The sequence below is a fragment of the Paroedura picta genome, chromosome 1 (assembly GCF_049243985.1).
Source record: "Paroedura picta isolate Pp20150507F chromosome 1, Ppicta_v3.0, whole genome shotgun sequence".
NCBI lineage: Eukaryota > Metazoa > Chordata > Lepidosauria > Squamata > Gekkonidae > Paroedura > Paroedura picta.
This window is the reverse complement of record NC_135369.1, coordinates 151,283,545-151,307,003: the sequence shown is the minus strand read 5'-3', so window position 1 is coordinate 151,307,003 and position 23,459 is coordinate 151,283,545. Positions and strand designations below refer to the sequence as shown.

General features: G+C 42.4%; 1 protein-coding gene across 6 annotated transcripts in view; it reads left to right on the top strand.

The window, feature by feature from the left end:
* The window catches only part of LRRC1 (leucine rich repeat containing 1), a 121,637-nt gene that overhangs the window by 42,594 nt on the left and 55,584 nt on the right, over window positions 1–23,459 (top strand). For all 6 annotated transcript variants that reach the window (XR_013226366.1, XR_013226361.1, XR_013226365.1 and 3 more), the window contains exons 5-8: window positions 7,858–7,914; window positions 8,696–8,759; window positions 15,082–15,156; window positions 17,294–17,438. Coding sequence is in view for 1 of the 6 variants with exons in the window: in XM_077308830.1 (XP_077164945.1) it covers window positions 7,858–7,914; window positions 8,696–8,759; window positions 15,082–15,156; window positions 17,294–17,438 (341 nt within the window). In the remaining 5 variants the exon portion in view is untranslated. The remainder of the gene's footprint in view (window positions 1–7,857; window positions 7,915–8,695; window positions 8,760–15,081; window positions 15,157–17,293; window positions 17,439–23,459) is intronic.

Genomic DNA, 23,459 nt, shown 5'->3' with positions numbered 1-23,459 from the left:
TAATAACCTAGCAATGACATGCTGCACCAGCTGGATTATCTGAGTTGATTTGGAAGAGACCTTGGTAGAGTGAATTGCAGTAGCCCAGTCTACCATTGCATGGATATAGGAGGCCAGCTTGGTAGAATTTAAGAGGTCATCTTGTGAACTAAACTAAGTTGGTAGTTGCATTAACATCTCCAACAGTAACATTGGATTCAGTATAACCCATAAGCTCTTTACTGAGGTGTATGACCCCTATCAGTTAAGTATTTTCACTGAATGAAGAAACTGTGACAAGTTTATTATTTGATGCTTGTTATTAGCCATGCACCTTCCACTGGGAAGGTGCTGATGGGAAACAGTGTCTCCCCTTTCCACATGTCTCCATGGCCTCATGGTGTTTCTTTGCCTATCTACAGTTTCGCCATCTTCCATGCCATTGGTTGCAAATTTGCTTTGTTGTGATGGTCTCGGAAAGATTGCAGGAAGACCAGTGTGTCATGCATATGGAAAAGGAAAGTTTACATTTTCCCAGTCGCCCTCACATTAGCATTATTTTCCCTGCTGCAATTGCATGTGATGGTTACCCCCAAAACATTTCTCCCATCCCAGATTGCAAGTAGCAAATTCACATAACTTACTCATGAGTAAACATTCCCAGGTTCGAGGCTTTTTCTGAGCCTCCCACAGCCCCCCCCCCCTCCAGAATGTACACAGGGGCTACTCCAGGAGGAGGCTCACTCTTTCCCAGATCCTCTAAGATGAATGAGACCAGGAGGCCAGGGCAACATACTGGCATCAGGGCATGCTCTGAGGCCAGCTCCTCTTCCACCCAGAAAACTTCTGAAACTGACAGGAAGTTGGAGGTGGAGAGCTCTCTTATTAGCCTTTTCTGGCTGAGAGCTTCCTCCTGATTGGGGCTAAGCTACCTGGGTGTGCCATTTCTGACTGAGAGCCATGAATTACTCATGAATAAACATTCCTAAAGCAGGGGCTATGACTTACTCATGTGTAAACATTCCCAGGGCAGAGGCCTTTTCTGAGTGCCCTGGGTCCCAGTGGGCCGGCAGCCTCTCTTCCAGAAGGCACACAGAGGCTGCCCCAGGAGACACCTTGCTTCCCCCCATGTTCTGAGTTTAAAGAAGCCAGAGAAACTTACTGGCAGTAGGGCATGCTCTCAGCCTGTCTCCTCTTCTTCCACCCAGCCAACTTTTGAAACTCCCAGGAAGTTTGAGGTGGAGAGCTGATCCCTTCCTTATTGCCAAGGGCTGCCTCCTGCTTGGAGCTAAGCTACCAGGGCAGGCCATTCCTGGCTGAGGGCCATCACCTATTGGGGGAATATTTCCGAGGGGCCAATCAGGTAGGGAGTAAATTATCTGCATGCAATTTGAGCTGATTAGCCCTCATTGGCAGAGTGCAATTTAAGCTGATTGCAGAGTGCAATTTGAACTGAATGGCCCTCATTGACAGACTGCTCTCCCTATTAGCAGCATACCCACAGGGAGGGCAAATCAGGTAGTTGTTTGCACACTATTTGATCTGAACTGTCGTCATTGGCAGAGTGCAGTTTGAACTGATTGGCCCTCATTGGCAGAGCACGCTCTCTCTGTCTCTATTGGGGTCACATCCCCAAGGCCAATCAGGTAGGGAGTGAATTGTCAACTGGAACTTTATTATGTTTATTGATGATATATAGCTCTAAGCCACCCATCATCTTAAAGATTATATAGAAATGTATTCGTGAGTGCTAGCCGTTCAGCATTTCAATAGTAATAGAATTTGGTGTAAATTGCATTTGACAATTGTGAGATTTTTAAAAATATATGTCCTTCTGTTGAAACATGGCCATCAGGGCAACCTTGTATATTCCTTACTTCACAATTTTGTCTTCCATGTCCATTTAACTCCTTGCTTCCGCAAACTTTCCAAAAAGCCTATTGCCACTAGGAATGTGCACTTTGGCTCGGTTCAGCCGCCTTGGCAATCTCCAAAGCCCGAGACGGTGAGGAGAGCAGGGGTGGGGGTGGTGGCACGCCAGCTGGTGGCCGTAATGAGGTGCAGAGTTCTGCGCCTGCATGCGACCGCCAGCTGGCACACCGTCGCTGCCCCTCCTCTCTGCACCATGGTGCTGGCCTCCTACATGCTGTCTTGGGCTTTGGTGATTGCTCAGGTGGCCGAACAGAGCCAAAGCACACATCCCTAATTGCCACTTATAGCCCAGTGGTGTAAATCAGTCTTACCTGGCCTGAACTGCCAAAGGAATACCATGGCCCATTCTGCACAAGTTAAATGTAGCAGGAGTGTGGCAAATTGTAAACGCTACTAATTTGCAGTTACACATGACGTCGCACACAATCTGCCACACTCCTGAAACAGACCTGCGAAAAGCGTTTCGTTGTAGTGCTTCCAGGGAAATCGCCGAAAGTGGATTCACCCTCTGGAAAGCGCTACACTCTTGCAAACAATCTGCAACAGTCTCGAAAAAGTTCTGTGCATTCCCATTGTTGCGGTTTCAGCAAAGTCCCTCCCCCTGGCTCTCTCCTCTGAACTTCCGGCGAAGCGATCACCATTTTTATTTCTCGGAGCGAGCGAAAAACAACGAGCCGGCGAGCCTTCATTCACCCAGCGAGGCTTCTGCGGCTGCAGTCCCTCCACAGAGCTGCTTTAAAGTTCCCGTAAGTCACCAAGCACAACACAGCCCTGTTTGCAAGTTCCCTTTATTTTCGGCCGAAAATTGCGCCCGTGCACGGGGGGGGGGGATTTTTTTTTCACTCAGGGGAGTGTGGCAACGATGAATCGGCAGCTCACACGCCAGCTGCCATCTAGATGGGTCTCTACGTTAGGATGAATCAAGGCATATTCGTCGCAACGTGTGTTTTTTTTCCTTTAAAAAACCTGTTCTTAAAGAGAAAGGGGCTTTTCCGGAGCATGATAACAACCGCCCATTGGCTGTTCGTTTGATTGACGGCCAGGGGCGGGACAAAGCACGGAAAAAATCGCTTGCTTTCTAGCGATTTTTGGCGAGACCGGAAACCTGTGGGAAACGATTAAAACGCTACCGGATTCCACTACAAAGGCAGGTATGTGTTACGCCAAATTCCACTATTTTAAATTCTGTTATTTCTTTCTGCAAGCAATTTGCCACATTGATCCCTGTGCGGAATGGGCCCATATATTGAAAATTGCTACAATATGAACTGATGCATGAGCCACACAATATGTTTGCTTCATGATTTTCTTTCCTGTGCTAAAGGACCTGCATTTTTCCCCATAGTGAAAGTTAAGAACTGCTAGTCTCAATTATGATTGGTAACCTGGTGCAAAAACTTTAAAAATTACAGGTGGGAGAAGATTAAGCTTTTATAGAGCAATTCCTGCACAGAGTTACTCCAGTCTAACGGCACTGAAATCAATGGAGATGCTTTGAACTGGATTGAAGTGTCAGTCAGGTAAATAGGTCATTAATGTACAATGTGGTGGCATCTGGCCTTTTTGCTCAGAGATTTTCAGCTTTTAAACTGCTACGGTCACTGGATTAGTAATAGTGCATGCAGTCTTCCCTTATGTCTCTTCTTCATGCAAATAGGAGGCAGCAACTGAGATTTTGTCAGTTATCAGTTTGTAGCCTGTTGTCAGTTTTTCAGTATAGCTATAGAAATGTAGCTCTCAGTAGTAGCAGTATATCAGGTTAGGTGGGAAATTGATAGGGTTGTGCTTTAATATGTAGCTACATAATTAAATGAAAATATCACATTTGAATGAGAAATTACCATATAGCAGCAGAGCACTGATTTGTAGCAGAGCCAGCAGCTTGGGTCTACTGAAAAGGGCATGTTTCGAAATGTAATCCCCTCGAGCTTTTACTTGGTCCTGTACTTCAGGCAAGGAGGAATGTTGAGGGAAGAAATTGTAATTACTTCAGAAGTTTCATTCCCCCCCCCCCTTATTGGTTTGGCTACATTCTTGCTTGGAATTTAAACTCTTCCAAAATACAGCTTTGATGTTTGGTTGGAAAGGTTCATTTTTAAAATCCATTACAATGCACATATAGTATCCATAGTTGGACACAGTATTTCAGATGTGTTTATACTTCATTATTTTTTTAATTGTATCACACCCTTTAATTGAAAATGTTTATTTCCCATTTTCATCAGTAACATTTCTGTAGTGCTTCAGGATTTATTAAAAAGGAACCTTGCTGAGCTGTAAAGTTCTGTAGTAAAACGTACAACAGATGTGTTAAATATCATACCTCTGTACTGTTTTAAAGGATCCTTGTGTATAGAACTGTTGAAATATTGTAAATAACCTGGGTTGAGAACTATCATGTCATGTTAGAACCTGTGCCAGAGTTACAGAATGACCAAAGCATATGAATGCAGCAGCCAGAACTGACACTGTTGTGATTTCAACAGATGTACTACAGGAAGAGTCGGGACAAGTACATTAAATGCTGCTTAACTGCTGCTTAAGTGATCAGAAAACAGTAGGATTGGAAAAGGACTGTGGGGGAATCAGGTATCATCCTGAGGATGATTTGGTCAACATAGTTACTTATCTGAGCTCAGTAACCAGTTATAATGGAGTACAGTGAATATGCAAACAGACGAAGGCATGATGGGCCTTAATTTTGTGTTAACTGTTTTTTAGTTTAAATAAGCTACAATGGCTCTAGTCATCTGACACGAAATTACTGAACTAGAAGTCATTCGAAAATCTTTGTCAGTATGGAAGGCAATACTCTCCCTAGTGGAGCAATGAACCAAACTACGTCTAGTACGGCAACTTCCTATGTCCAATTATAGTTGAGTTACTATATACAGCTCAAAGTTACATCAGCCATAATGGATCTTAACTGGGACTAAGGCAGCTTTCCCATGTTGGTACCAGGGCGGCCCTTTGACAGCATCTCTCAATCCTGGAGACAGCTGAGAACTCGTGTTCTAATTCTCCCCTCCCCAGCACTCCTTTATTAGCACATCCCTATTCCTAGGACACGGTGAGAGTGAGAACTCTAAGCTGAAAGTAAGCTTTCTGACTGCACCCCTTGGGAGAGGGGAGACTTCTTGGTGCATCCCACAGCAGGAATTAAACACAAAGTTTTATGGAGAGGGGCTGGAATGGCTGCCAGCTGCATGGGAGAAGACTTCAGGCTACACTATGTTGCTGTAGGCTCTATATAGTCCATGGACAGTACTTATGTGCACTCATAAATTTTAATAGTGAACAAGTTCTTGTTTAGGCTGGGTGCCTGGTAAACAATAAAGATTTAAGAAATAGGATTGGGGACAGAGTTGTCAAGTCTGGGTTGGAAAAAACCTGGAGATTTTGAGTATGGAGCCTGAGGAGGATGGGATTTGGGGAGGGGAGGGTATATCTTCAAAAGCAGCCATTTTCTCCGAGTGAACATCTCTGTCACCTGGAGAAATCGTAATTTACAGCTACCATCTGGAGGCTGGCAACTCTAGATGGAGAGGGGAGAACTTTTTCAGGGTAATTGAGACATAGACCAGTTATGCACGGGCAGGGAAGCCTGGGTTGGTGCCTGCATAATAGTGGGGCTAATCCCTTTTTATACATGATGCTGCCACCGTCTGGGCCCCTTCCCGACCCTGGCCCGCTTTAGGGCCTCTGATGACCTGTGGAAAGGGAAGGCCGAATCTTCCACATTCCCTTTCTTGCCACGGTGGCCATCATGTACATATGGGAAGAGCAAGGCCTTCAAGGCCTGGCTCCACCCCCCCCCCACTACCCCCTATGGTGTCTCTGCAGGGATACAAAACACCCTTTCGACTTCGCAGTTCTGTGGAGCTGAACGAGGTGTTACTGCATCTCCCGTGATCATGGGATAGCGGCATGCTGTTATCCCACCACCTTGCGGAGGGCTCCCTGTGCCCCTGCCCCCTCCCTGTGCCACCGTCGCCTGTGCAACTCTGGTGTGGACTATATGCGCCGAGGGATTTCATCCCCCATGTGTACACCAGAATCGACGGGATATGCTTCCCCACTGTGAGAAATTGGTGGCCTAGTGCAGCCACCGCCATGCGTAATTGATCATACAGACTGAGAAAGCCTTTGGGGGACTTTGAACGCTTTTTTACTACTTGTAATTTTCTAGTTTTTCCTAGTACAGATCAATGATATCTTCATGTAGGGGGTGTAGTTAACAAAAAAAAATCATGCCACTATAAAACTATTGCTCTTTAAGATGATACAAAGTGCTTCTTGCATGTATTTCTTTGACTGACTAATTAGGATATCCTCTGAATTCATTGTTGGGCAAGGCAGAGGCATCTTTGCTGTAGAAAATATATCCATATTTCTGTTTTTATTTTGTTTTGCAAGATTGGAGGATTAAAGAGATTATAGCATTGGGATAATGTCCGATTCCTTGTGTTCCATTTAGTCCTAAATAAAACCCTGGAAAAAAAACTGAATGTTACTATGGTGATATTAGTAAAAGCCAGTGAGTGAAAAGCTTAGCTGTGTAATGTCACTTATCATGATGAGTACGCCATAAATGGGAAGTTACGACTAGCTGGGCATGTGCTTAATTAATCTACCCTGGTTCCCTGATGATAAACTACTTAATTGAGCTGTCCATGACTTCTGTAACTCCAGATATTGCAATTATGAATCAGGTAAGTACATTTAAATTCAAATTACAACAAAAGCCCACAATATTTCTGGGGCTACAGATAAAGTCTACCAGAATATGGAATAACTTAAAAGAACCTCAGTATGGATAACAACTAAAACCTCTTGTATAGCAGTCTCATACCCTTGTTGTACAAATAAAGCCCTCTAAATACAAATTTCCTAACAATGTAAAATATAAGGGAATGTCTCTAAATTATAAATTCTATCGTTGCATTTTCTAATTATTGCTCAACATGAAAACAAAGTAATGTATAAATATAAACCATACACTTTATAATTTATAAAATCGTCTTTACAAATACCATATATCCATATATTTATTTATTTCAATCTATTTATTTTTTTAATTTATTTCCCGCCACTCCCAAGACCAGCTACTATACAACCTGAAGAGCTGCTCTTTGGGGTTTGGGGATCCTTGGAAAACTACAATGGGTGCAGTGCTGGGATTACTGTTCAACTGGAAAATCTGTAGAAATCCTGGGCTGGGTTCTGTGGGTCTCTTCCAGATCTTCCTTCAAAAGACAGAGATGTTCTTCCTCAGAGGAAGTCTTCATCTGTATAAAAGTCATCATTTCCTTGGTGAAGGAAGACATCACCGAAAGCTATCATGTTGTATCTTCCTTGAGCATCAAGCCTAACGCTCCCTTTGTGCCAGTAGAATGGCACTCCACTCATAAAATGTTACTTTGTGTACTACTCAGCATAATTACCCTATGTAGATTTCAACTACTCAGTCCTTGGTCACCAGTCTTTGTTTCTCTGAAGTAGAAACATACATGTCCGTGAGAGTTTTTGGTCAAAGAACCAGAGTAGATTATCCATGTAAATATATGAATGAGTTTGGCTAATAAATAGTGAAAAGTTGGATCAGATGTTTTTTGTTTGGGTCAGTACACATACACATACAATCCTCTTCAGCAGTGAATTCAGGTGTAACAGAAAGGGGCTGAAAGTACTTGGTTTTCAATCATGAGGCATGGTGCTTTTTCATGTTATGCTGAAAAGGGGAATATTTCTCATTGAGCTTTCACAGCAGAGTATTTGAACTGGTACCCCAGGATTTAAGTATTCACTATTTTGAGATGTGTCTCTGTGTGTCTGCATCTGTATAGATATATTATTTATGATGATTTTAGTAGTACTTTTACTTTGGAATAGATATCTTTTCCAAAAACTAGAAAAGGATAATGCTGTCTCTCTTATTTCTTTTAGCCTTTATAACCTGGCATCACTGGAATTAAGAGAAAATTTGTTGACGTATTTACCAGAGTAAGTTTTGTAAATTCAGTTTTTTCCTTAACATATTTTATATTTCCTTTTTGTTGAACATTAAGACTAGGTGTTGTGAACCATCAGAGGTATGTTCATGATGTGCAAAAACCTCACTTTTTGCTATACATGTGTATGTCTACAAGAGGACAACTGAATATTTCTTGCTTTCTCCTTCAGATACCAACGGGCATGTTGGTAAACTGGAGTTTGAAGAGTTTGCTTTCCTCCATATAAGCTCCAGTTTGTTCAAACCCTCACTCAAAAATTGCAAGAAATTGCAGTTTGAAGACCTATAGAGCAGTGGTTCTCAACCTTCCTAATGTCATAAGTTCCTCATGTTGTGGTGACCCCCAAGCATAAAATTATGCAAGTGTTCTTTCACAGAAATTAAACCGAAACCAACCAAAGGCGTGAAGATCCATTGTTCATGATTGTATATAAATTGGTTATAAATTGTATATAAATTGGTGGGTGCAGTGACAGCCTCCCCCCCCCCCAGCCAAGCTGCTTGCCCTGCCGTGAACCTTGTGGAAGGGTCGTTCAACCCCCAAAGGGGTCCCAACCGCCAGATTGAGAACCATTCCTATAGAGAGAAGAAATCTTCAGTTTTGCTTCATGCACAAAGAAGAATGAAAGCGAACATGAAATGGCAGCAAGCCAGGTTCATGTACTTATTAAGCAAACTGCTTGCTCATGATGTCTTAGCCAAAGATACCCTAATTTGTTACTGGACTGCTGAAAATGTTGTACAGGAAATACTGTTCTTTTTTTCTCCCAGGTCAGTTGCACAGCTACAAAGGCTAGAGGAGCTGGACCTAGGGAACAATGAACTTTACAACTTGGTGAGTCCCGCCCCCAGTTCTTGCTTACATGTGAAAATTGGCAGTAATAATATACTGAAAGATTGGCTGTGTGCCAATACATTGTTTTCTAAGAAGTACTCGGAACTCTCTGCTCATTGGATAACTGACAGTCTGTTCGGTCTGGAAGGCTTGAGGTAGATAAAATCTTTCTCAGGGGAGAAATCTGATCCTTCCACCCCCCACTCGTTGGCCAGCCTGTCCACTAGCTGCACAGCTGCCCTTACCTGCCTGGATATCTGGCAGCAACTCCCTCTGCTTCCCCCGCACCTCCAGTGCTGCCTGCTCCCCCTGATTGGTTCATGCAGTGGGGGGGGAGGAGGGCTCCCACTTGTTCTTCCTTCCTGCAGCAGTGCTGCTGCTTATATGGTTGTCCATGGGGCTGCCTGCTCCTGCTGAACCCGACTCACACAGCCATGGGGGCAGGGGGCAGCAAGGAAGGCCGCCTTAGGAAGAACAGCGGCCAGCATAACTGACAGATAGGTGATGGAGGCATCTGGTTTCAGTGTCAAAGAGGTTCGGAAAGGAGGCCATGCTGCCTATTTTGTTCCTGTCACAAGAATGAGTGCGCCTACTGAATGGTACCTATTTTCTCTGCCACAGTAAATCTTTAAATTAAAATCAACAGCACTGTGCTTTTTCGCTGTGTTATTTTGCCATGTGATCTTCCTTGGACTTTTATATTTTATATTTCCCAGACCAATATAGCAGTGGTCCCCAACCTGCGGGCCGCGGCCCGGCGCCGGGCCGCAAAGGCCATGGCGCCGGGCCGCAGCTCCCTCTCCCCGCCCCCCCCCCCCCGCAGTAAAAAACTTCCCAGGCCGCAAGCTTGCGGCCCGGGAAGCTACTTACTGCGGGAGGGCGGGGAGGGAATCAGGGCCGGGCCGCGCCCGTGCAGGCCGCGCCCGCTCGGCCCGATCCGCGGGCGCGGCCCGATCCGTGGGTGCGGCATGCGGGTGCGGGCGCGGCTCGCGGGTGCGACCCGATCCGCGGGTGTGGCCCGCGGGCACGGCCCGAAGCATGGGCGTGGCCCGCACGGGCGCGGTCCCTGCGGGCGCGACCCGATGCCCTGCCGGTCCCCAGCCTAATAAAGGTTGGGGACCACTGCAATATAGCACTTCAGTGCTACAGCATCCTCAGTTTGAAATGCTTGGTACCATTGAGATAGAAAGAGATTGTGGCTGTTGTTACATGGATATGGGAGGAGAAAGGTGGCTCATTAGGCAGCAGATGTTCAGGGTATCAGTGGTTGATGTTACAGAGGTTGCTAACCAAAGGTGTCTATAGCAAATGTCCTGATGTTCACTCATCCATGGTGCATATGAATGCCCACATACAATTGGCTGGCATTGGACTTGTTGCCAAGAGAATCTCAGGTGCATATCTCAGGAAGGCAAATTTCTCTTTGTGGGTCGAAGTTCAGCAAATCTTTTGTGTGAATATTTCTGAGGCTAGTGATCTTTCAAACATGGTCAGTATCTCTGCTGCAGGTTGACTTATGCGGGGGTACTGATGATGATGGTCAACAGCACTGTTAACTTTTATGAAGTTCTTCTGCACATACTTTGTCGGTTTGTGTAGAGATTGAGTTTGTGTTTGCAAGCAATGTGTCCTGCAAGTGCTGCAGGAAGGCATCTTTGAGGGCATGGGCCCTCAGCACGTACAGTCAAAAGATACCATAGTGAACTCTAAAAATATAAAACTTCAGGATCAAATTCACCCTTTAGGGAAGAAGGAAATTGTAACATCTGTTCTTTCCTGGTTCCCCCAATATTGTTGGTAATCAGCATATTAAAAAATTGAAAAATTGTATTGGCTCTTCAGTTTAATAAATATATGTAGAAAGCCAACGATAGGAACCAAAGTATTCTGAGGTTCATAGTCAACCTGTGGTCCTCCAGATGTCCATTGCTGGCAGGAGCTCATGGGAATTGTAGTCCATGGACATCTGGAGGACCACAGGTTGACTACCTCTGATCTCGTCCAATCCCCTGCACTATGCAGGACACTCACAACCCTATCGCTCATCCACTGTAACCTGCCACCCCCTTAAGCCTTCACAGAATCAGCCTCTCCGTCAGATGGCTATCCAGCCTCTGTTTAAAAATCTTTAAAGATGGAGAACCCACCACCTTCTGAGGAAGCCTGTTCCACGGAGAAACCGCTCTAACTTTCAGGAATGTTTAGACAGTTAAACTCCTAGTAGCAGTAGCTCATGTCATGCTATGTTTTTTTTAAACTCACTATTATTTAAGTAAGAGAGAGAAAGGAGTATTGTTGCTGTGTGCAGTCACCTTGCATTACTGCTTGGCTTTTCAATATAGGCATTGAACTCCACTGCACATCTTGTTGTCTTGTTCTTTAAGTCTATTATCCACTCTTTAAAAAAATGAAACACACAACTGTCTACATCTTTTATTTCTTGCTGTAATTCCACAAACCATTATCCATCTGAAGAATCATCATCTTATTACTGTTTTAAATTGTAAAGTGGGTGGTTCATGCGGCTCATGAAAGCAGAAAAGTTAGGGATTCGGATACACTTGGGACTCCCAATTGATTTTAAGAGCTATATTTTTCCTCCATAGGAAAAGGAAAGGGTGAAATTAGTGTGTTCATTTAGAATGTGGGGGGAGAACCTGAGACTAGGGGAAATCTCTGAAATGTTCCCCTTCCAGTAATTCCTCATAGGCAACAACTTATTCCCTCTGCTGGTTATACAGTGACGCAGAGCCAAAAAATAGCGATTTCTGCATGCTGCAAATGGGAGGGGTATACAACTTAGTATTTTTTTTTAAAACCCTCCTTCCATCAGACGTAATGGGGAAAGCAGGACTGTGAGCATGCTGTAGGAAGTGTGAAATGCAGAGGAATGTTGAGGGATTTTTTTTAAATTGAACTGTGAGATGCTGAAGCCCCTTGGAGCCTTTTAAAGCCCTGGAGGGGAGATCTGTATCAGGAAGAAATTTGGCAATAGGTCCCACAGACACACACTACAATGATTTATCTAACTTGTTCTGCCCAATATCATATGTATTGTTCTTAGAATAAAAGCAGTGGTAGTCAACATACATATGCAGATATTAGTTTTTGTTTGTTTTTAAAAACTCGTTCCAGATAGGCTAATGAAATATGAGAGAACTAGGGGCAAAGCCCGTTGTCTCCAAGAATACAATGGGCGCTAGAGCTTGGCAGTGGGAAGAGGAAGGGGAGGAATTGTCCAGTCTGGAAGGGCATGGGTTGAGTGTTGAGGCCTACTGCACAGGGTTGTTGTGCAGATGAAACAGGAGACAAAAGAGACAGTTTCCTTTGCAGAATAACATTGTGCAGTGGTCTCAAATCTGCAGAGAGTTGCAAAGAAGAAAGACACATGGCTTGGCTGTGTCTAACCCCCAGCCAGAGCAGTATTTTAAGTGAAAAGGGGCTTTTCTGTCAGGCAACTGTTTGGCAGAAGGGGAAAGTCCCCCCCCCCTCAAAAGGAAGGCCCTCAGGCTCCCCTGCATTGCTCTCGGAAAGGCCTCCTTCCCTCAGTCAGGGCCTGTCAGAGGCTCCTTCGCAGCAGACCTGAAGGGGGGAGGGGGAGCACTCTCCAGCCTCCTGCCAGCTCTGTCAGGGTTCTGAGGCAGTTTGCAGTTGGACTTGACAGTTAGGACAGCCTTGAGGTGAAAAGGGCTGGCACAGCCTGTCCAGGCCTCTGTTCTCATCCCCCTTGGCAGCCCTACTGACCTCCTCTCCCTGTGGTGGTCAGGAGCAGACTGGCAGCCAGATTGGGCTGGGTGAATGGAATTTTGGTCTGTCCTGGTGAGGGGCCAATAGGAAGGCGCTTCACGTGCCTCCCCATTGGCTGCTTGGCCCTGGATGGACACTTGGAGGGCCCAATCAGGAGCCACTTTGCGGCTCCTGATTAGGCATTCTGAGTTTTTATCCTGGACAGGGCCTGCCCTAACTCCTCCCCAAGTGGCCTTACTCTTTTATTTAACCACAGGAGCGGTTAAAGATATCGCAACATTTCCCTCCTCCTGCCCATACTGGAATATTAGTTTATGTATTTAAAAAACACCCCTTTCTTTACACAGAAGTCTTGAGCAACTTAGAATGTTCATTAGACAGTGAATTCTGAGGGCAGTTATATGTCAGCTAAAGGGGAAAGGAAGGGAAATGCAGTAGGTGAAACTGGCCCACTTGAGTCCCCATTAGCTGTTATTGTTCTGGATGTGGTGATGGGGAATCTGTGGATAGTTCTCCAAGACATTCATTTCTTGAATTAATTTCTCCACTGCTTTGATACAAGATACTATCTATTTAAGGCCTCTGACTATGTCAACACTGTTTCAGAGCCCTTTAAACCACTGCTGTATTCTGGTCCATGCAACTTTCTGCAGGAGCAGAAATAGGTTTAACACCCCCTCCCCCAAGGAAACCAATGTTATAAAGAATAAAAATATTAAATCTTAAGCGATGAACCACAAACTAAACTAAAAATAAGCAGGTCTTGCCCATCCCCACAAGTGATGATACGCTGTCTGCGATGGTATTTTTCTCCTGCAGGCTTCTGGAGTGCTGGTGGACAATGCCAGCAACATATGGCAATCCTAAGCAAATTTGTCCCCAAATGGGGAGTAAAGTTAGGGCTAGGGGATATACATGCCAGTAGCTAGTTTTCCAAATTCCCATTCAGTACAGAGAGGCAGAGTGAATGCACCATCCTGTGCTGTACCTGTTGCTTTCCACTTGCCTTTCTCAGAACGTCATCTCTTTAGTAAACGCAACTTTGATGCAGCACCAAACTGTTAACCCCAAACCAAAAGAAATAATTGTTATTAAAAAAAAAAAAACTTAAGGGGCCATAAATGCCTCCCCATCTACCAGAAATAGTACTGAGTATCACAGTTTCAGGATATCAAGCTGATCAGCTTCATTTCAGCTATATAATGCAATTTACAGTGATTTACTAGGAGTTTTCATTCTAGCAAATATATAGTACATAACCTAGTACAGTGTTGGATCCTTTACTGACTGCATGTCTAGAGGGCACCAACATTCACTCTGTGTGTGTGGGGGGGGGGGGGAGGTTTTTGGTTCCCTTTATTTGCATCATCTTTATGCCCGGACTCTCCTTGAGCTCCCCTGTGGAAAGGGATCCGCGAACCTTCTTTCTTTTCCAGTGGAAGTGCCTTTTACTCACACGTAGTAAGCTGTAATTTTAAGCATATACCAACAACAGAACTGAGGGTCATGATGGCAAACCATATCCTGTCATACTTCTTGTTAATCTGATTACTTCTACCAGTGGCTCTAGTATTACGTGTCCTCCCACAATGTATATGATAGGTATAATTTCTTTTATTCATTCAATTTTTAACCGTCTCTCTCAGGCAACCAACTTGGGGCAGTTTACAACACTTCATCCACAGTAATGTTAAAAGCTAATAATGTTTAACAATTATGCATTTAAAACATTTAAATTTAAATGCATCATGGCATACTGAAGTACAAAGAGCAACACATAGTGGACAAAAATATGAGAGAGCTTCTGTAAGATCTGTAACTGGTGTAAGGCCCGATATATGTTAAAATATGTTATTTCTATTATGTTATCTTTTCTGAATTGAATGGTACGATTGATGTTAACCTTGAAACTCCCATTTGTAAGACAAAACAAAAGTATGTTTGTCTTCAGAGGCTTGCTAAAAGACCATGTAGTTTCACTTTTAAAAGCTGAGTAAACAGAACAAAATACATACCTTTCGTCAGTACTGAAGTGATAATTTTAATAGATTACAAAGTTTACTATCCATCTAAATTTGCCTGGATGCATCAGACTTTGCCAAAGTTCAAACCCTCAAGAAAACAATTTGAAACTTTTACTTGACTCATTTCCTTAAGCAAACTCGAGCTGAGGATGTTGTGTGGGATATTATCTTTTCTTGAATTAAAAAAAATCCTTTGGAACTTCATTGTATCTGTGTGGTGGGCAAGGTTGTCAGGAGTTGATTTGTGGATTGAAAAGTTATAACATGCCAAGCTGCCTCATTCTTCCTATCACTGAAGTTATGTGCTTTCAGCGGATTCAAAAAATTCTGAAAATTGCCTAATTCATGACAATGGGACTGGAATGAATACAGATTATTTGTGCTTAGAATTTTCTGTACAGGTTGGAGTGAACAATTCTTTAATATAGTATTTGGGTATAATTAAATTAAAACTTAATAACTATAGTACCACCTCATTATCTGGATGTAACTCAGTTATCATTTCTTCTTTTTTAAGGCTAATTGTGATGTGTTTCTTTCTTATATCTCAGCCAGAAACTATAGGTGCACTTTATAATCTTAAAGACCTTTGGCTGGATGGAAACCAGCTAGCTGAATTACCTCAGGTAAGGTACTCTTCTCTTCAGTGTGTGATTTGATTTGACACATCTACTGAAGTTAAAAAAAATTATGTCAATAGATTCATATCTGCGTGATTGTACATGCAGTTTGAAGTGGCAGATTTTGTGAGGAAAATATATGCTTCTCCTTCTAAAACATGTTGTTACATCTGGATCTAGTTTCTCCCACATTGTAAAGAAATAGTTAGTGTAAATAAATCATTAGTGTGGCAAGAAAGTCAGCAAGGGAGTTAGTGTCCCGGTACAAACTATAAGATAGTGAAAGAGCAGCACAGGGCCCCTAAAAGATGTCCAGGACTTTGTTGTAGCAGCTAAAGTAGTGCCATGTTAACAGGCATGGTTAATAAAGACAGCTTGGTTATCAATTTGCCGTGAGAACCTTTTGATACTAAGTACTTTTTCAGAATGTGGAAAATTCATAATGTACATAACTATAGAATCCTTGCAAGAGTCCTTTGAAGCTGGTCAGTGGAACTCTCCCAATTTTGTTTTGTCTACCAAAGAAGCCATATTGAATGCTCAGAATGAAAGTCTGATATTTACATATTTAGCTTGAAGATTGCATACAATAGGGTTTTTTTTAGTATTACTACACCTGAGCCAGCATGATGTAGTGATTAAAAATGGCAGCCTCTAATCTGGCAAGCCAGGTTTGATTTCCCATTCCTCCACATACAGTCAGCTGGGTGATCTTGGGCTAGTCACAGTCCTGATAGAGCTGTTCTCACAGAGCAGTCCTGTCAGAGCTCTCTCAGCCTCACTTACCTCCCAGGGTGCCTCTTGTGGAGAGAGGAAGCGAAGGGGAGTCTATCTTGTAGTGAAAAGTGGGGTATAAAAACCAGCTGCTGTTCTTCTCCGTCTGATGGTATTTCTCAGTGGTAACATCTGCTTTTAACAGAGGGCCATTGATCTTGGTCTTCTTGTACCTATAAAGATTTTTCCTCTTTTTAAACATCTTCACTCTGACTCCTAAGGTATGCACACGATGGAGAGGTTGCAGAAGCAATCCGTGTAGTTCAATAGGTAATTCTAGTTGATGCAAGGAATCATTGTAGGGCTTCTTTCTAGTTGCTGGGAAACGAAATGCCTGTATATATTTGCTACAGAATTGCTGTAGTAAAAGTTTCCAGGTATCTCTTCTTGTTTTACTTCAAGAGACAACAGGGAAGAGTTGCAAGGAGTTCTTAAGGCTGGTTCTTTTACTGGGCAATATTGGTGTTTTGTATACAAGGCTGTTCCTACTTTGAAGAAGCCGAGGTTAATTAGTACAGAAAGCTCAGTGGTGGTACTTAGGTTTGTAGAAAGTCGATAACCGTCCAAACACTGTGTAAGATGTCTCATATATTTACGAAGAGCAGCCTTACACAATTCTTTTTCTGTAAGCTAAAGAATGGAGCCATGCTACGTAGCAGAAGTGAGCTGCAGATTTGGAATATCTGGATCCCACCATCTTTTCAGCTGTGTTGATTCAGCAGTGTTGAATGTTGTGATCACTGAAGTGCTGATCCATGACAGAATGTGTGTAGGCGTGAACTTACAGTCAGGGTGTACTTTTGTGGGGCCAGCATTAAAAATAAAATGGTGTTAATTTTACAGTCAGACATCATTTTTTAAAACTGATACCGTAATTTAAATAATGAATCATAGACCCAGTACTTCAGCCAAGACTGAACAAGAAAAGAGTTAAAACATCATTTGCAAGAAATCTTGTTTGCAGTGAGAGGCAGATTTGTACCAGTAACGAATCTTACAGTGCTGTAAGATTAGTCAGCAAGACCGGGTTTGCTTAGGGGAAGCTGCATTTATGAACCCAAGCCCTTTAACCTGGAATGAGTAATCGGAATTGGGTGTCGTTTCATGTTGAATTACTAGTTTACAGGGCTGGGTTGTGCCCATAATCCTGAGAGCAAATTAAGCTGGACTGTTAGTACATGCTAGGTGTTGCACATTCAGAAATTTTTACAGGTGAGTCACTTCTGATAGTCTCAAAAACAGACTGGCTCATGACAGAGAGAGAGAGAGGAAGGGAGGAATTTGGCGCTCTCAGGTATTTTGCAATGGGACACTTGTCGATTCTTTGGATGTTGCATGTTGAGACGTGACTGAGATTGTTGTCTTGTAGGAAATAGGAAACCTGAAAAACCTGCTTTGTTTGGATATTTCTGAAAACAAACTGGAAAAATTGCCTGAAGAGATTAGTGGTCTGACATCTTTAACTGACCTACTCATATCTCAGAATCTTCTCGAGGTGCTTCCAGATGGCATAGGTGAGTAACACAAAGAATTCTATCTACCCTGTTACCTATGTAGAAAGCCAGGAGAGTGGGAGTTTTCGTGACCTCTTCAGGTAGGCAACTCCATGAAGCCGGAGCCGTGACAGAGGATGCACAGGTACAGGCAGTTGTTGATTTTGCCTGTTTGCATTTGAGCCAAGTTGTTATGGTGGAGCATAAAGAAAGAGTTGGTCCCGCAAATAAGATAAGTCAGGGCTGCTAAGAGCTTTGTATGTGATAGCCGCTACTTTAAACTGAGGCCTGGTAGAAAATAGGCAGCCAGTGGAGCATCTGCAGAGTGGGAGTGATATGAATGCTACATCTAGCTCCCTTTAATAGCCAAGCTGCAATATTCTGGCTTAATTGGAGTTTCTGAGTTGATTTTGAGGGGAGACAATGTACAAAGCATTACAGTAGTATAGTTTCATTGTTAGCGTGATGTGAATCCAGGTGGGCTGGTCAGCTGTCTTCCCGCAGTTCCCCTCCTGGTGAAGGCTACAGTATATAAAAAGGAGAAACTGTTATGACGTATGTAAACAAGTTTTCATTTCCAAGTTGGAATACTGCTCTGTCTGTCTCACACAGCTTAAATAAGAACCCTCCCTGAGACCTAACATATTGGAGAAATTCCGAACTTTCATTTTTGATCAAAGTTCTAAAGCACCCACTTTTGAGCTCCAGGAGTGTCTGGAGAAGACTGGTTTTTCTGGACCCATTTCAGTCTGGCTTTAGGTCACGTTTTGGAACAGAGATTGCTTTTGTCATCTTGGTTGAGTAGCTCTACTGAGACCTATACAGGGAGTGTGTGAACCTGCTAGTCTCCTGGATCTCTCAACGGCCTTCAGTATCATCAACTGTGGTATCCTATTGGGCTGTCTCTCAGTGCTGGGACAAAGAGGCACCATGTTATTATGATCCGAGTCCTCTCTGGTAGGTCGATGCCAGAAGGTGGTGCTACAGGATTCTTGTTCTTCCTCATGGCCTTTTATATGTGGGTTCCACAGGATTCATTCTTAGCTTACATGCTGTTTAATATTTACGTGAAGCCTCTGGGAGAAGTCATCAGGAGTTTTGGGCTGCAGTGACACCAATATAAGGATGAAACCCAGCTCTGCCTATGGATGAGGCTAGATGGGGATGAACAAGCTGAAACTTAATCCTGACAAGACAGAGGTGACCTGGGTTAGAAGAAAAGCAGACCAGGGTCTTTCAATCACCAAGTCAGGTTTGCAGCTTCATACCGCAGTCACCCTAGAAATCAGGTGACCCCTTCAGCTAGTATGCAATTTGTGCCAGTCCTGGTTCAGTCAGGTCTAGCTACAATGATTCATGCTTTCGTTGTATCTAGACCAGGCTTTCTTAACCAGGGTTTTGTGAAACCCTTGGGTTATTGAGAGCCCTGGAAGGGTTTCCTGAATGGGTAGGATTTAATTAATTTGTATACATTTTTTTTAAATATGTTAAACATTTATCAGGTGATACAAACATATATGGGCATATCTACCTTCCCCCCCTCCCAAAATGGCCAGTGATGGGCCTGGAGGGAGTGAGAAGAGGAGGGGCCGCAGATGGATGTGTATACAGAGATGCTTTCCAACTATATTCTACATGATTGTGCCACTTCTGGATTTCTCAAAGCCTGAATAATGTTTCAGGGGTTTCTCAATGGTAAAAAAGTTGAGAAAGGCTGATCTAGACCGAACTGTTGCAATGCACTCTGATTGGGGCTACCCTTGAAGAGTGTTTGGAAAGGGCAGTTAGCGTAGAATGCTGTGGCTAGATTGCGGGTTATTGGCCGTTATCAGGAGCATGTGTAACAATCTTACAGCAATTACACTGGCAACTGATCCACTCTGTAAAATTCAAGGTGTTGGTTTTGATCTTTAAAGTCCTACATGGCTTGGAATTGGGTTATATGAAGGACTGTTTTCTCCCATATGTTACTAATTGGTTGGGTACTAAGATCACAGGGAGAGTCCCTCTTGACTGCCCAATTAACCAGAGAAGCTCTTCTGGTAGGTGCACAAGAAGAGGGCCTTTTCAGTGGCAGCCCCATATTGTGAAACAACCTCCCCAGGGAAGTGCACCTGACACCCTCACTCTTGAACTTTACAAGGCAGCTTGAAACGATTTTATTCAGGACGGTATCCAATTAATTTTAGTTCTCCTGTCTACCAGCATTTTTAAATTGTTGCTTTTAATTAGTGGTTTTATTTATTGTATGTATTGTTTTACTGTCTATGATATATTATATCATATCATATCATATATCTAATAATAATTGTTATGTTATGGTATGTTATATTATGTTATGTTATGTTCTGCGTTGAGTTCCTACAAGGCAGAATATATTTTAAATAAAGTAAATAAATAATAAATATTTTACATGGACTCAAAGTTTATATTTAGTCTGGCCAGAAGGTTCTTGTTCTGTTGTATGATTCATCCCTCAGTCTCTTGAATCACCTGTACCTCTTCTCCCAGAACACTTGCATAGTTCTGCTGCATTTTTCTTTTTCCGAACCCCATCTTCCCATTGAAGCTAATTTAACACTACCATTTCACCCTCAGTTGAAATTACGCTTATGTGGGTTTTTTTGTGTGCATGCATTCTTCTGTCTCTGTTTCTCTCTTAGGGGGAGGAACAGGTCTTTTCCATTAAAATGTGCTATAAAAATAAATTCAGTATTTTAAATGGTTTTCAAGCAAGCATCTGACATAATCTCACAGTTGATATGCCACTATGAATCAAACAGAGAGAAACAGACCTATCCACTGGCAATATGATAAATATATTCATAAAAGAAAGAAAAGTGTCCTATTTTTGTAATGTTCCTTGTTAGAGGCCCCAACAAGGCCCTCTCACTGGGGCCTCCAACAAGATAAACTACAAAAATAGGACACTTTTTTTCTTTTATGAATGAATTTATCATATTGCCAGTGGATAGGTCTGTTTCTCTCTGTTTGGTTTAATTATTAGACCGTCCTTCTTATACTCTTGTATGATATGCCTCTATGAGCATAAACTCTAATGTGAGCAGCGCTTTGATTAACTCTGGATTCCTGTTTGTATTACTCAGTTGGCCTCCCCTTTTCTCCATGTCGTCTTCCTTTTTTCAAAATATCCTGGATACTGCTTTTAGTACTTCTGCTCTTCAAATGATATAGGTCACAGCATCCACTCAGTTTAAGTTCACTGAATGTCGCAGTCACTGAGGTTTTTAATCTGTACACAACTATTGTTCATTACAGCAATTGCAGATTAATGTGTTAATCCATTAGCTGGTTTCTGTCCAGTTCTGATTAGAGTAACCTTTGCATTTTAAAAACAAAGCCAACTTACTTCTGCAGTTTGACTGCTGCAAATATAGTTTCCTACTCAGTGGTAGTATAGAAGATGGGAGTGTTAATAGGTTGGCCAGGAAGTTAGTATCAGTCACCACGAATCCATAACTCTTTGCATGCTGCATGTTGTCATGTAAATGTGATAGTAGGAAACTAGATGTGCTATGGGTACATTATTATGTGGATTGAACTAACATGTTTATTCTTGCAGTTGGTAGAAAGTTGCCAGGTATGTTAATAGTGAGAATTCATCTCCTATAATAACATGCATCTTGTTAACTGTATGGAAATGGTATTTGTATAGGAAATAGACTGTGCATTGCATAAAATCATAGGAAGTACCTTGCTAGATCACATCAGGGGTCCATCTTGTCTGATCTCCTGTTTTATCCTTGGTCTTGCAAGGCCACTGAATGAGAGCATAGAGGCTAAGGCCTTTCTCTGACATCCCAATATGAACTGGAAGAACTAACAGTTGAAGCCAGAGATATTATAAAGAAAGAACATGCAAAGACCTCCCCTGTAACCAAAAGAAATGGAAAGCCTTCATGGATAACTGATTAAACTCTTAAAGTTGCTAAAGATAAGACAATAAACAAAAGTACAAGGTGACAAATAGAATCAGAAGTCTAAATTCAGTGTTCCGGTAATTGGCATGTTAAAGACCAAGAGAATATAATAACCAGGGTAAACAAATGCAAGAGACAACGATAACAAAAGTAAAAGAGAGAATCTCCACAGGCGCCAAAAAGAATCAGAGGGAAATTTAAGGCATGCTTAATTGAACAGGACAAAATAAGGAAAAGATAGCAGTACAGTGAAGAACACTGAAAAAAGAGATAAAAGAATGACAGAGTCACTCCAAATAACATCTTTTGAATTGAACCTACAGTTTTAAAAAGTGAACTGAAAGCTGCATTCAAAGCAATTGGGGAAAAACAAATTACTAGGAGTAGATAGGATATCAATAGAGATGTTTCAAGCCACAGAAACTGCTTGAACAAATATGGGAAACAAAGCAATGGCTCACAGACTCAATCTATATTCCATTTCCAAAAAAACGAAGACTTCAAAGGATGCAGCTACTATCAAGCCATTGCATTAATTTTGCATGCAAGTAAAGTGATGCTCAAATTCTTACAACAAAGCCTGTATATGGAACAAGAGATGCTAGAAGTTCAAGCCGTATTCAGAAAAGAAAGAGGTACTAAGGTACTACAGATTATATTGCAAATTTACATTTGTTACTGGAGCATATCAGAATTTCAGAAGAAGATCAGCTTGTGTTTCACAGATTACATTAAAGCTTTTGACTGTGTGGATAATGAAAGTGTTGGTTGGTTTTAAAAAATGGATCATTTTGATACTCAACCTGAGGGGAGGTTGGTATATAAATATAACAAAATAAATAATAAATAAATAAGTCTATGCTCCAAGATACTACTGTTAGGACAGAATATGGAGAAATAGGATGGTTTCCAGCTGGGGAAAAATCACACCAGAGTGGATTTTATCTCCCTGCCCATTCAGGCTATATTTATTTTATTTTTATTACATTTTTATACCACTCTCCCTTACAGCTCAGGGCAGTTCACAGGGAACATGAATCCAATTACATATTCTTCGACTCAATCTCAGTCATTTCATCGACATCATTGAACATTTAATCATTAACTATTTAAACTATCGAGCATCAAAGAACTCTGGTGCTGGAGAAGACTCTTGCGAGTGCCTTGGACTGCAAGGCAAACAAACCGGTCAGTCCTAGAGGAGATCAGCCCTGACTGCTCTTTAGAAGGCCAGATCCTGAAGATGAAACTGAAATACTTTGGCCACCTCATGAGAAGGAAGGACTCCCTGGAGAAGAGCCTAATGCTGGGAGCGATCGAGGGCAAAAGAAGAAGGGGACGACAGAGAATGAGGTGGCTGGATGGAGTCACTGAAGCAGTAGGTGCAAACTTAAATGGACTCCGGGGAATGGTAGAGGACAGGAAGGCCTGGAGGATCATTGTCCATGGGGTCGCGATGGGTCGGACACAACTTCGCACCTAACAACAACAACTTTTAAACTATTTAACGTTTGATCCTAACCCAGCAGATTGGATCAAAATTGCCCCACGATGTTTCCAGTGCACATATCTGTTAGGAGGCGGTTCTGGAGGGCCCAGTAGATGTTGTCAGCTCACTAGCCCCAACCAAAAGCTTGGCAGAAGAGCTCCATTTTGCAGGCCCCGTGGAACTGTGCTAGCTCTGGCAGAACATATATGAAAAGGTGAATTAGATTTAGATGAAGGTGGGGTGAGAATTAATGGAACGAATATTAAGCATATGAGATACACAGATAATACTGCATTGCTGACAGAAAGTAGTTAAGACTTGAAACAACTCCTGATGAAAGATAAATCAAAATGTGCCAAGGCAAGATTCAGCAGAACTTCAAGAATTTAAGACAAAAATAATCACTGCTAAGGAATTATACAAGTTTAAGATTGATGATAAATTTTGTTCTTTGGCTTCATCATCAACCAAGAGGGAGACTCCAACCGAAAATCAGAAGGAGATTAGGAAGGGTAGCAATGAAGAAGCTTGAAAATATCCTTAAGTGTAAGGAATTATTTCTGGTGATCAAGATCAAAATAACTCACATTATAGTATTCTCCATAAATATAT